Source organism: Heptranchias perlo, chromosome 24, assembly GCF_035084215.1.
Source record: "Heptranchias perlo isolate sHepPer1 chromosome 24, sHepPer1.hap1, whole genome shotgun sequence".
Lineage (NCBI taxonomy): Eukaryota > Metazoa > Chordata > Chondrichthyes > Hexanchiformes > Hexanchidae > Heptranchias > Heptranchias perlo.
The window spans coordinates 43,212,818-43,225,012 of NC_090348.1; the positions used below are offsets into that span (position 1 = coordinate 43,212,818).

At 44.0% G+C, this 12,195-nt stretch overlaps 1 protein-coding gene across 1 annotated transcript in view; it reads left to right on the forward strand.

The window, feature by feature from the left end:
- exoc4 (exocyst complex component 4) overlaps positions 1 to 12,195 on the forward strand; it is a 394,720-nt gene that overhangs the window by 310,720 nt on the left and 71,805 nt on the right. The window contains 1 exon segment of the mRNA XM_068005175.1: positions 9,846 to 9,982. Within this exon segment, the coding sequence (XP_067861276.1) occupies positions 9,846 to 9,982 (137 nt within the window).

Below are 12,195 nucleotides of genomic sequence, written 5' to 3' on the forward strand. Positions count from 1 at the left end.
CAGTCACTTGGAGACAGAGAGGGATACGCTGGCACGATCGCAGCGACGACTCCTGTACTTAAAATAAATCTGTACAAGCGCTAAGTTCTGAGAGCTGGGAAAGGTTAAGCATTTTCACCTGCTCCTTTCAGCTAAGATCCCAGTCAATGAGAATTAATGGAAAAGCATTTGACCCATTTCATTAACTCCTTTGAACCTGAAATCTCATCCTATCCAGGCCATCCCTACAGTTTTTGCTACAGAGCATCAATCTTCAGTTTCTTGCACTTTTTTGGCAAAGCGTGAAGACCTTTATTGCTTATGAAGCATCCAGCAGTTCATTAAAAATATGCCTATGACTAAACAAAAGACTCTCCATAACAGCGATATCAACGCGGTCCATTCCCAGTGTTTTTTGCCCCCATCTAATTTTCTCCTCTCCTCTTCTGAAGGTTCTTTTTGGGGTAATGATACCGTTAACGCAGCACAGTGTGAAGTCAACTCTCAAATATCTATACTGACATTTCAGGTGTTGAAGTCTCCACTGTCATTTGCATTTTACTAAGTGGCTTCTACTCGGCATTAACTTGAAGCGATGGATCTCATATTCGTTACACCTTAATTAAAAAATTTAATTCACTGCTATTTTTTCTGCATATGTTTTTTCAGTACAATATAAATGTATAGATACTGAGGACAACAAACCTCTGTGTGCCTGTTCATGTGGACGTAAATGATCCCATGCAGAAAAAAAGCAAGGTATTTTCCCAGTGTCCTGGGCAATATTTCCTTCCTTAGTGAACACCCCCAGAAAAGAATAACCGGTCATTTTTCCCATTGCTGTTTGTGGGAGAGTGTTGCATTGGTTGCTGCATTTGCTACAAATTAACATTAATTACACTTCAAAAGTAATTAATTGGCTAGGAAGCACTTTGCAATGTCCTGAAGACATGAAAGGCGCTATATAAGAGTAAGTTCTTTATTGCATAGGTGGACCATGATAGGTTTCACACCCCCACCCCAATTGCCCATCCAGTTTTCTCTCCGCTCTTGAAGCAGCTGACTATGAGGTTCATGCTTCATGGATGCTTGCAGCCCAAGTGATCATTCTCCCTGCCCCTTCCTCTCCCAAAGACTTCAAATTTTCCTTGACTCTCCTCTTCAGGAGAGACACTTTGCTGCTTCTCCTTGTGTTTTAACTGTGGAAATTCTTGTCAGGCATTTGGTTGCATGTTTTCATTTTGTTCCTTTTCCCTGGTCTTGGGGTGGATGGGGGAGAGGGCAAGTTATGGGCCGCGCTTTCAAGGTATCCAACTTCCATGCTGCATGCATTAATGCTGTTGTAGCCAATAATTAAGTCACACATTGGACAGCAAATTATATTTAATTACTGTTCTACTACCTGCTTCGGTGTTGGAACATTAATTTCAGTTATGCTGCTAAAAGTTTACGGCAATTAACTCCACCTATAGTATCTGTGCCTTGCTGCATTCTGAAGCAACTGTTAAGATAAACAGCGTGTATTAGCATCTGTATAATCTATACATCGCAAGGGAGTATCGCACTTTCTTTAATTGGATTGTTCTTTGCAAGTTGAGAAACTGAAGAGCGATCTTTCCAAGGAGACACCAGTTAATTATCACTTTAATGAACTAAAACAGTCGAGGAAACAGTCAATCCCTTGCGGTGTACAGAATTGCAAAGTCTGTCTCTAGCCAGATGTCAGAAGTCGCTTGTCTGTGTCGTGCCTTCATAGAGGAAGGTATGAGATGGCAAGTACAAAGCAAGATATCCCCCACCCCCCACATCCTCCTAAGGAGGGAGGGAAAATAAGAATTTGTTTACAACAACAGTTTGCATTTATATAGTGACTTTAATGTAAGAAAGCCCCAAGTTCCTTGCAATACTTTTATGGTTTGCATTGCTCACTATTTGCAGCACTATTGTCTTGAGTTTAAATCGCAGTCTCGACTGTTTAGGTCAACCTGTCCAAGGAGATGAGTTACTTTCGTGGGAGAGAAAATAACTGGAGAGTATTTTTCTTAAGGTGTGCCTCTTTACTAATTAACTAAGGACTATTATTGATGGGTTTCCATGGAGCTGTCTGCAAGCTTGGACTATCCTGCTTTCGTAACCAATGCAAAGAGATTCATTTGAAGGTGCAAGGAGAATTTTTTAAAACCTGCATTTACTTTTTTGCTTGGTATCCTTTGGGCTGTGTAGTGGTATTGCCCCATCAATGGTCTTGTGTCCAGTTCTACAGGACAGCCTCATGGGACAAGGACTACTGCTCATGTGGAGAATAAACACCAACATGAACTGGTTGAGCCGAATATCCTGTTTCTGTTTGTAAATTCTATATAATTTTTATGTTAAGTTATGGCTTTATGCCCACATGACACTGCACAGCAGGTCCCCACGGTGTAACATGCTATATTGTGACAAGAAACAAGTTACGACCAAAGAGGAAAATGGAAAAAAAATCACTGGAGGCGCTTTTTCTTTGACATTGGTCAGTCTGGGGAGAGTGGCCTATGTACACTGCTCTCCCGTGTTGACACACTAAAGTGTGGACAGCCTTAATATAGCCTGGCTCCTGAAACAAACTTACGGTGTTGTATCGCACAGATTCTGTGAGCTTTTTTGAGCACTGCATGTGCACAAGAGGTTTTTGTCACATTTGAGTTTCAAAAAATCTGATGGTGAAAATGACCTGTGTATTACTGTGCTGGTGCCAACTCAAGAACGTGCCGTTGGCTGTGCAGAATGCGCAAGTAAGAATTCCAAGGCACTGTGTAAAGTAAACAAAATGCTCGGCATTTTTACCCACCTACCGGTATTTGGCTGAGAAACAAAACTGCTGGAGACCGAGGAGCTCTTTCTGTCTCATCCGGCACTGATCAGCTGATTTATGAAGGGCTTTTTCTTTTAATGAAATATCTAGCTACTAAGCCTACTAAAAGATGAATATAAAATGAGCTGCTTTCTCTCCATGGGCTGAAATGGAGTGCAAGGAGCTCCAGCAATTCCTGGGTGGGTGCCACATCATCTCTTCCAGCAGTAACCCCTGCTTGAGTTCATAGAATAGAATCGTCCAGCACCGAAGGAGGCCATTCGGCCCGTCGTGTCTGTGTTCTCTGAAAGAGCTACCGATTAGTCCCACTCCCCTGTTCTTTCCCCATAGCCCTGCAAATTTTTCATTTTGAAGTATATATTCAATTCCCTTTTGAAAGTTACCATTGAATCTACTTCCACCACCCTTGGGTTGCAATCTAATTTTTGTGTGGAAGTTGTAAAATCAGATTTTTTTTCTTTGAAGGGGCACAATGAAGAAGAAACTCATTTGCACCGCACAATACAACAATATCATTCGCATCAGAAACTCTTGCCATTTCACAACAGTACCTCATGGCCTGCTTATAACATTGCCATGACAAAAATGTTTTCTGTGAAGTTTCTTGTCGTTCCCAAAATGGCGACATTGATATGACTCACTGAAAGGTTGTTTCCCCTGGCTGGAGAGTCCAGAACTAAGGGCATAATCGCAGGATAAGGGGTCGGCCATTTAAGACTGAGACTCAGAAGGTTGTGACTGTTTAGAATTCTCTACCCCAGAGGGCAGTGGATCCTGAGTCGTTGAGTATATTCAAAGCTGAAATAGACAAATTTTTGGATTCTAGGGGAATCAAGGGATATGGGGATCGGGCAGGAGTTGAGGTCGCAGGTCAGCCATGATCTGATTGAATGGCGGAGCAGGCTCAAGGGGCCATATGGCCTACTGCTGCTCCATGTTCTTATGTTCACGGCGGAGAGGGCAATGGGAAGGTTTGTGTCCACATTCTCAGCACGAGGTGGGTGTGCCTCCTGGAAGAATCTGATTATGTGTAGAAGAGAATCTCACTTGTACCAGACAAAGAATAAAAAAAGGTGAGCCCTTTAAATTAAAGCAACATGCCATGCAGCTGAGCGCAAGACCTGTAATTCCCTACAGAGTACTGGATCTCAACTAAGCAGTTCAGAGGAAAGGTGCAGAATGAAGTGTGGAGACCTCTAGTCAGGGAGAGGAGATGGGAACTCTGAGAGACAGTGAGCTGCTCCCAACAGAGGTGCGACAGCAGGTCACCATCACTGAACACTAAAGCAAGGGATGAGATATAAATTAACTTTCTGAAATAGTAATTCCACTTCTAAGACGATCCTAGTGATCCTGGCTTGCGGTTGTGTGAAAATCTCATTCTTCCCACTTGACCTTTCTTGACCGTGCACTCGACAGTAGTGAATGCATTGAGGATAGATAGGAAGTGGTTCAATGTTCTGCTCAATTATGCTCATCAGCCACTCTCCAAGTCAAATCTGTCACAGTTAATTTCTGTGCTGTTACAGCGGTTTTAGTTTCATCGACCGCTTGTGCCCCCCGGAATCGATATTTGTCCCAGTATCTCTCTGTAGTTCATGTTGGCGGGGAGGGGGATGGGGTAGTGACATGCTACTAAAGTGTACCTCATTGAGCATTGGGACCAGTTGGGGTCCTGTCATTGTAATTGATTATTGCACTGTGTACAGTACTGCAGACAGGTGAGGCCTCATGAAGTGGAACAAATCAGTACCGATTGCAGCTCCCCTCCGAGACGCTGATTTGGATTTGGGCTTCCTTCCCTGACACATTGATTTATATATTTGTGGCCGGTCCTTAATGAATAGCACCCATCACGGGTCAGTGAAAGCCCCTGCTGAATAAGCCCCTGTCAGAGCTAAGAGGAAAATGAATCATGTTTTAAAAAAACCTATCGCTGTAGATTTAGGAGAACATGGATGGCAAAAGTGGGGGAAGGTCAGTTGCCTCCACTGTAATTAAGGCTACGCAAACATCCAGACCTTTCCAAGATTAACTGTCTGCCAACAGGTGAACTGAATAGCCTGTGGGCTAAAAAAAAATTGTTTAACAAGAGTTCATGTGAAAATATTTATATGTGCTGCATCACAAAGCGTGCTGGAGCCAGGGTTTTTTGCTCCAGCCCTGTGCCTCACTGTAGGAGCACTTGCTAGTTGATGAGTGTCTCACAGGCTGCATTGCAAATGATCGTGGTTTTGGCAGCACTTGTACCCGAAGGTGTTTAAAATGTGTAACCAGTTATGGTTTGCTATCATAAAATGGACGGTTTATTTCTAGCCACCTCCCTGATCCCTGCAGGATCCAGGTGACTTTCCACCACCGGTTTTCCTGAATCGTATGCTCAGTTGTTGCGGATTTTGTTCTACAAATTCGCAGCCAGAATTAACGAGGTATTGATTGGAGAGACCAGTTCTATTTTCAACCTGGGGGAGTAAATCTCTCGAAAGGAATGTGGCTGAAATACTGTACACAGGCCAGTGCAGCAGTTCAGTTGAATCCACAATTTGCTGAGCCAAAAACAAGAATATTACTTTTTTCTCTTTTTTTCACCAACTTGAGTAGCCACAGACTGCTTGTTGCATGTGATAGCTGCACTGAAATAAAAACAGTAAATTCTCAAGGGTTTTTTCTACATAGAATTGACAGCACAGAATCAGGCCATTCGGCCCAACTGCTCTGTGCTGGTATTTATGCTCCATAATTGCCTCCTCCCACTCTACTTCATCTAAACCTATCTACATATCCTTTTATTCCTTTCTCCCTCATGTACTTATCTAATTTCCTCTTTAAGGCATTTATGCTATTCGCCTTAACCACTCCATGTAGTAGCAAGTTCCACATTCTAACCACTAGAGTAAAGAAGCTTCTTCTGAATTCTTTATTGGATTTATTAGTGACTACCTTATATTTATGGCCCCTAGCTTTGGACTCCCCCACAAGTGGAAAGATCTTCTCTATGTCTACCCTATCAAACCCCTTCATAATTTTGAAGACCTCTATTATCACCATCTGAAAGAGAGAGGTATCCGGTACTTGTACCATTAGCCTGTGGAAGCTTTGTTTCTTCCCCACCAATACGTTTATATCTCCCTCTCTCTTAAGTGGGCAGATCACCATTCCTCCTGCTCAAGAGGGCGAGCAGATAGTCTCATTCTAGGTTTGCCTTTGAGTAAGTTGATAGGTTTGTGGAAGCAGCGCAGGGTGACTTGACTCCCCATTTTCTCCCTTCACCTTTGTGGAAGTGGCTCATCTCCACTCCGCAACACTCCGTGATATCCCATGTTGAAAACAGGAGCTCACTAAGTGATCTACATCCTTCTAGACCACCCTAAATCATGACCTATCTGGCAGAATCTTCACAATTCTTACTTTAGCAGACAAAGCTCACTTGTTAGGAGTTCACAGCTGAACGGTTTCATAGTCACGAGTGGTCAAGTAGCACAGCGATCAGTCTACTAACCAGATGTTTTTTTGCTGTAAATGCTGGAGCAGCCTCACAGTGACGTTTCCCCGCTGCTGCCCAGCAGCTCTATTTTCCCGTTCATACCAAGATCAGTGGTTGGGGTGTCTGATTTTGGAAACACTGGGTAAAAGGAAAACTGGCAGAGCTGGATTTGGTGACAGAAGAGCATTAGTCCCAGACTTTCCTGACCTACCAGAGGAGAGTTGCTTCATGCCAAGTAGCTCCCAAGGGAATTATTGAGTGGAAGGCGATACATTGGGGATATGAAAAAAATGCAGGGGGGACATATTGATTTTCACTTTGATTTCTGTGAATATGTTTATATTTCACCCATTAGATAAAAACATTCAATGGATCATCATTTTTTTACGCTAAGGATTTATGTCAGTTATAGAGAGACCTTAAGGAGTGGACAATGCAGGCATCACCTCAATTCACAGACTCGATGCCAACTTCCTTGAGTTCCCAATCTTAGCCATGCTGCCACAGGTATAAGTGGTGAACAGCTGCTTCCCCGTAGTGGGAAGAAAAACCGTGGGGGTCAGTGGGCAGTCACCTCCTAGTTACACTCATGGACGTAGAGAAGATATTTCCACTTGTGGGGAGTCCAAAACTAGAGGCCATAAATATAAGATAGTCACCAATAAATCCAATAGGAAATTCAGGAGAAAATTCTTTACCCAGAGAGTGGTTAGAATGTGGAACACACTACCAGAAGTAGTAGTTGAGGTGAATAGCATAGATGCATTTAATGGAAAGCTAGATGAGGGAGAAAGGAATAGAAGGTTTTAGATGAAGTATGGTGGGAGGAGGCTCGTGTGGAGCATAAATACCTGCATGGACCAGTTGAGCCAAATGGCCTGTTTCTGTGCTGTACATTCTATGTAATTCTATGTACACCTTCAAGCTGGGTTAGACTGATACTGGCTGAGGCTTGGGAGCAGGTTTATTGTCCCCTTGGCCACAATGGCTGTCTAGACTGGGGAAAAAATAGAAGGATTTCATACCCTTGGAGCTCATTCTTCATGGTGCTCTTTGTGCCAGTATGGCAAGAGGCACAGGTTTAAACTAGTAAAAAGCAAATTTAGGTCTAATTTACCAAAGTTGTTCCTCACAAACCGTCATAAAGATTGGAATGGAATTCCAGGTAGGGTAGTGGAGGCAAAAGCACTGGAATCATTGAGGGGACAATTGGATGCTAGAATGGGGGGAACTGTAGGCTTTCCAAGATGGATGAGCTAAGATGGGCTGAATGGCCTTCTCCATGCATATGAATCTAATGATGAGATCTCCATCTCCAATTGAAGAATTCAGCCAGAAGTGGGGAGGAGAAAAAAAGAAAACCACTTGACTGAATTTCTTTCACACATTGTGCAGTGTTCCCTCCTCAAATAAATTACATTTGAAGAAAATCCCAGTTAAAAGGATCTTAACAGGAAATGAATGCTAGTTATAACTGACCTAAATCATTAGCGAATAAAATGATGATCCACTGAATCTTTTTATGTTGTGGGTGAAATACAAAAAGATTCACAGAACCAAATCCGATTCTTTCAATGTATATGATGTTAGAAGAATAATTGTGTCCATCTTAACAATTCAGCAAATTAATTGTTTCTTGTAAATGGGTATAGGGCGTTGTTCGAAACTGTGGCACGGAGTAGTGGATTGCAGTTTGCTTCGTGATTCCCTATGTAGTGAGCTCCTTAAAATTAAGGCATAATCTTAAAATTAGAGCTAGGCCATTCAGGGGTGATGCCTTGAAGCACTTCTTCACACAAAGGGTAGTTGAAATCTGGAACCCTCTCCCCCAAAAAGCTGTTGAGGCTGGGAGTCAATTGAAAATTTCAAAACTGAGATTGATAGATTTTTTGTTAGGCAAGGGTATTAAGGGATACGGAAGCAAGCCGGGTAGATGGTGTTAAAATACAGATGAGCTGGAGTCATACCTAACAACAAGGAAGATGGTAGTGGTTGTTGGAGGCCAATCATCTCAGCCCCAGGACATTGCTGCAGTAGTTCCTCAGGGCAGTGTCCTTGGCCCAACCACCTACAGCTGCTTCATCATAAGGTCAGAAGTGGGGATGTTCACTGATGATCGCACAGTGTTCAGTTCCATTCGCAGCCCCTCAGATAATGAAGCAGTCCATGCCCGCATGAAGCAAGACCTAAACAACATCCAGGCTTGGGCTGATAAGTGTCAAGTAACATTCGCGCCAGACAAGTGCCAGGCAATGACCATCTCCAACAAGAGAGAGTCTAACCACCTACCTTTGACATTCAATGGCATTGCCATCGCCGAATCCCCCACCATCAACGTCCTGGGGGTCACCATTGACCAGAAACTTAACTGGACCAGCCACATAAATACTGTGGCTACAAGAGCAGGTCAGAGGCTGGGTATTCTGCAGCGAGTGACTCACCAACTGACTCCCCAAAGCCTTTCCACCATCTACAAGGCACAAGTCAAGAGTGTGATGGAATACTCTCCACTTGCCTGGATGAGTGCAGCCCCAACAACACTTAAGAAGCTCGACACCATCCAAGATAAAGCAGCCCGCTTGATTGGCACCCCATCCACTACTTTAAACATTCACTCCCTCCACCACGGCCACAACGTGGCTGCAGTGTGTACCATCTACAAGATGCGTTGCAGCAACTCACCAAGGCTTCTTCAACAGCACCTCCCAAACCCACGACCCCTACCACCTAAAAGGACAAGGGCAGCAGGCAAATGGGAACACCACCACCTGCACGTTCCCCTCCAAGACACACACCATCCTGACTTGTGGAAGGAGTCTTACAACACCAGGTTATAGTCCAACAGCTTTATTTGAAGTTGTTGGACTATAACCTGGTGTTGTAAGACTCCTTACATTTGTCCACCCCAGTCCATCACCGGTATCTCCACATCATCCTGACTTGGAAATATATAGTCGTTCCTTCATCGTCGCTGGGTCAAAATCCTGGAACTCCCTACTTAACAGCACTGTGGGAGAACCTTCACCACTCGGACTGCAGCGGTTCAAGAAGGCGGCTCACCATCACCTTTTCAAGGACAATTAGGGATGGGCAATAAATGCTGGCCTTGCCAACGTGCCCACATCCCATGAATGAATTACAAAAAAAAAGCCATGATCTGATTGAATGACGGAACAGACTCGAGGGGCTGAATGGCCTACTCCTGTTCGTATGTTCTCTAATCTGCTGTTGTGAGGAGTTGACAGCTGAAGGCTGGGGCGAGAGAGAAAGAAAGAACGTGTCGCCTGAGCTCCATCTTGGTGTTTGAGTAAATCGGGCTGGGACTGCCAGAAGTCAAGGGGCTGATGGTCTGTCAGACTCCCCTCTGACAGGAATGTTTTGTTTCGGGAAGTCCAAGGAGGTGGGGGGAGGGGGGTGATAACTTTTTAAATATATGTCTCAACGAAAGAAACTTGTACAATGTATTGCAATGTTCCCTGAGAATGATGTGCAGGGTGAGGTTAAGGTGTTGCTCTTTTTTCCCTGCAGAGCACTGTGGTGGTGGAGAAGTCGATGCAGGATCTGGTGAACCTGATGCACGACCTGAGTGCGTACTCGGACCAGTTCCTGAATATGGTGTGCGTGAAGCTGCAGGAGTACAAGGACACGTGTACAATAGCCTACAGGTACCGGCCTATTCCGAAAGAGAAACTAACCTTAACCCTCTCATTATATTGCTCACGTGCATCATTATCAACACGTTTTCTTGCTTTTTTTAAACTCCAATGGTCAAAACCCCCTTGGGTTGCTCAGACTTACCGGTACCTGATACCACTGAGCATTGGCACTTTGCAGGACAGGTGCACATTTTTTATATTGTTTGACAGGCTGCGACATTTCACTGAATTCCTGCACCGTTGCTGGGAAGTACTGAACAGAAGGCCTGGTACTTCTCCACAGAGAGGGAAAGATATCAGAAACATTCGTCACCAAGCTGCTCTCGCACACCTCCTGATTCATTTTTTTTTTAATAATACATTTTTCATACCCTCTCCAGCAAACCCGAGTTGGCTCAGTTTCTCTTCAATTCACTGAGGTGACGGTACTGCCTTGGAACATGTGCATTGTGCGCAGCCCACCCTTATTTAAAATGACAGCTAACACCGCCAAATACAATTACTTGCATTCCTGTTGCATTCTTCACATAAAGAGAGTTGTCTCAGAGCAGTTTGCAGGGTGGGGAGCTGGATTACATAGAATCTACAGCTCAGAAACAGGCCATTCAGCCCAACTGGTCCATGCCGGTGTTTATGTTCCACACGAGCCTCCGCCTACTCTAATTACTTCTTCCCACCCTGCCCCCAAAACCCTCTAATCCCTTTTCCCTCATGTATGCATCCAGCCTCCCCTTAAATGCTATCTGCTTCAACCACTCCACGTGGCAGTGAGTTCCACATTCTCACCACTCTCTGTGCAAAGAAATTCCTTTTATGATCTGTTAGTGACTGTCTTATTTATGCCCCCTTGTTCTGGAGTCACAATACAAGTGGAGACAGTTTCTCCACCTCCATCCTGTCAAACCCTTTAAATAATTGTAAAGATCTTTATCAGGTCTCCTCTTAGTCATCTTTTTTCCAGAGAAAAGAGCCCCAGTCTCCTCAATCTTTCCTCAGCAGGAGGGAGAATGATAAAAGCAGGTTGGAGGAAAGTGAAAGCATGTTTGAAGAAAATGGTCTTTCAGGCTTCTGAAAACAGGCAGCGAGGTGTTGAAGCAGTTCAGGGATGTAGTACCTGAAGGAGTGGTCATGGACGGAGCGGAAGGTGCGGGGAGCAAGGAATAAGTTATCGTCAGAGAAGTGGAGGCTGCATATCGAGATCTACGGCTGGAGGAGATGTACAATGAAATGAGGCAGTGAATGGCTTTGAAGGCGAAGATGAGGATCCCTGGGTGATGGGGTGCACTGGGCTCCAGCACTCTCGATGAGTTGTAGTTTGTGAAGGGTGGAAGTGGGAAAGCCAGCAAGGGCAGCAGTGGAGAAATTGAGCCTCAAGATGACCTGCACTTAAGTTACAACAAGCTCAAGCTACACAGCTCGTTTTCATGTCATAAACAAGGCCTTTAGGTTTTGGTTTCCATAGAAAAGGCACCGAATTGTAAACACTGGTGGAAATTCTGGAAGGCACCCAGCTACACACTGTCAGAGGCAGTGACTGGGCCTGGGAGCAAGGCGCCCAGCTGCACACTCAGTCACAGGCAAGTGTACGGACCTGGGAATAGGTCACCTGCCCACACAACCAGTCACAGGCAAGTATATTGACCCTGGGGGCAAGGCACTCTGTCAGAGGCAGCGACTGGACCTAGGGGCAAGGCACCCAGCTACACACTCTGTCATGGGGTGAAAATCGAGCAGTTGGGGTATAATTTCAGGTCAACAAATGCTCAAAGAAGAAAAAGAAAGCTCAAATAACTAAGTACGGTTACATCATTTTCTGTTGTTGCAGAATCTGTAAAATGTCTTGTTCCCTGTGGATTCAAAACTGTTTTTGGGGACTGAACTGTGATTTATTTCACATCCTTGAGAGTTCCTAAATTAAACTGGAGAAGGATATAATCTGCTATTATAATTTTCAATGTGATTATTCTAAATTTTTGTAGTTGATTTAGATGTTCTCAAGTTTCATACAGTAATAAATCAAGGTTCGTCAAAATTAGGTTTAATTTTGATTATTTTCAAACTGAATTGATTTATTACATTGAAAACTCAAGTAGGGCAAGTGATTTGTTGCAGTGACTTGTTATCACTCAGATCCACTGAGAAACCATCACTTTCACTGCCTGCCGGGTTACTCAGGTGAAATTGTACTTGTGTAGCAAATTGCGCTGTAAGGGTAAGTAGAA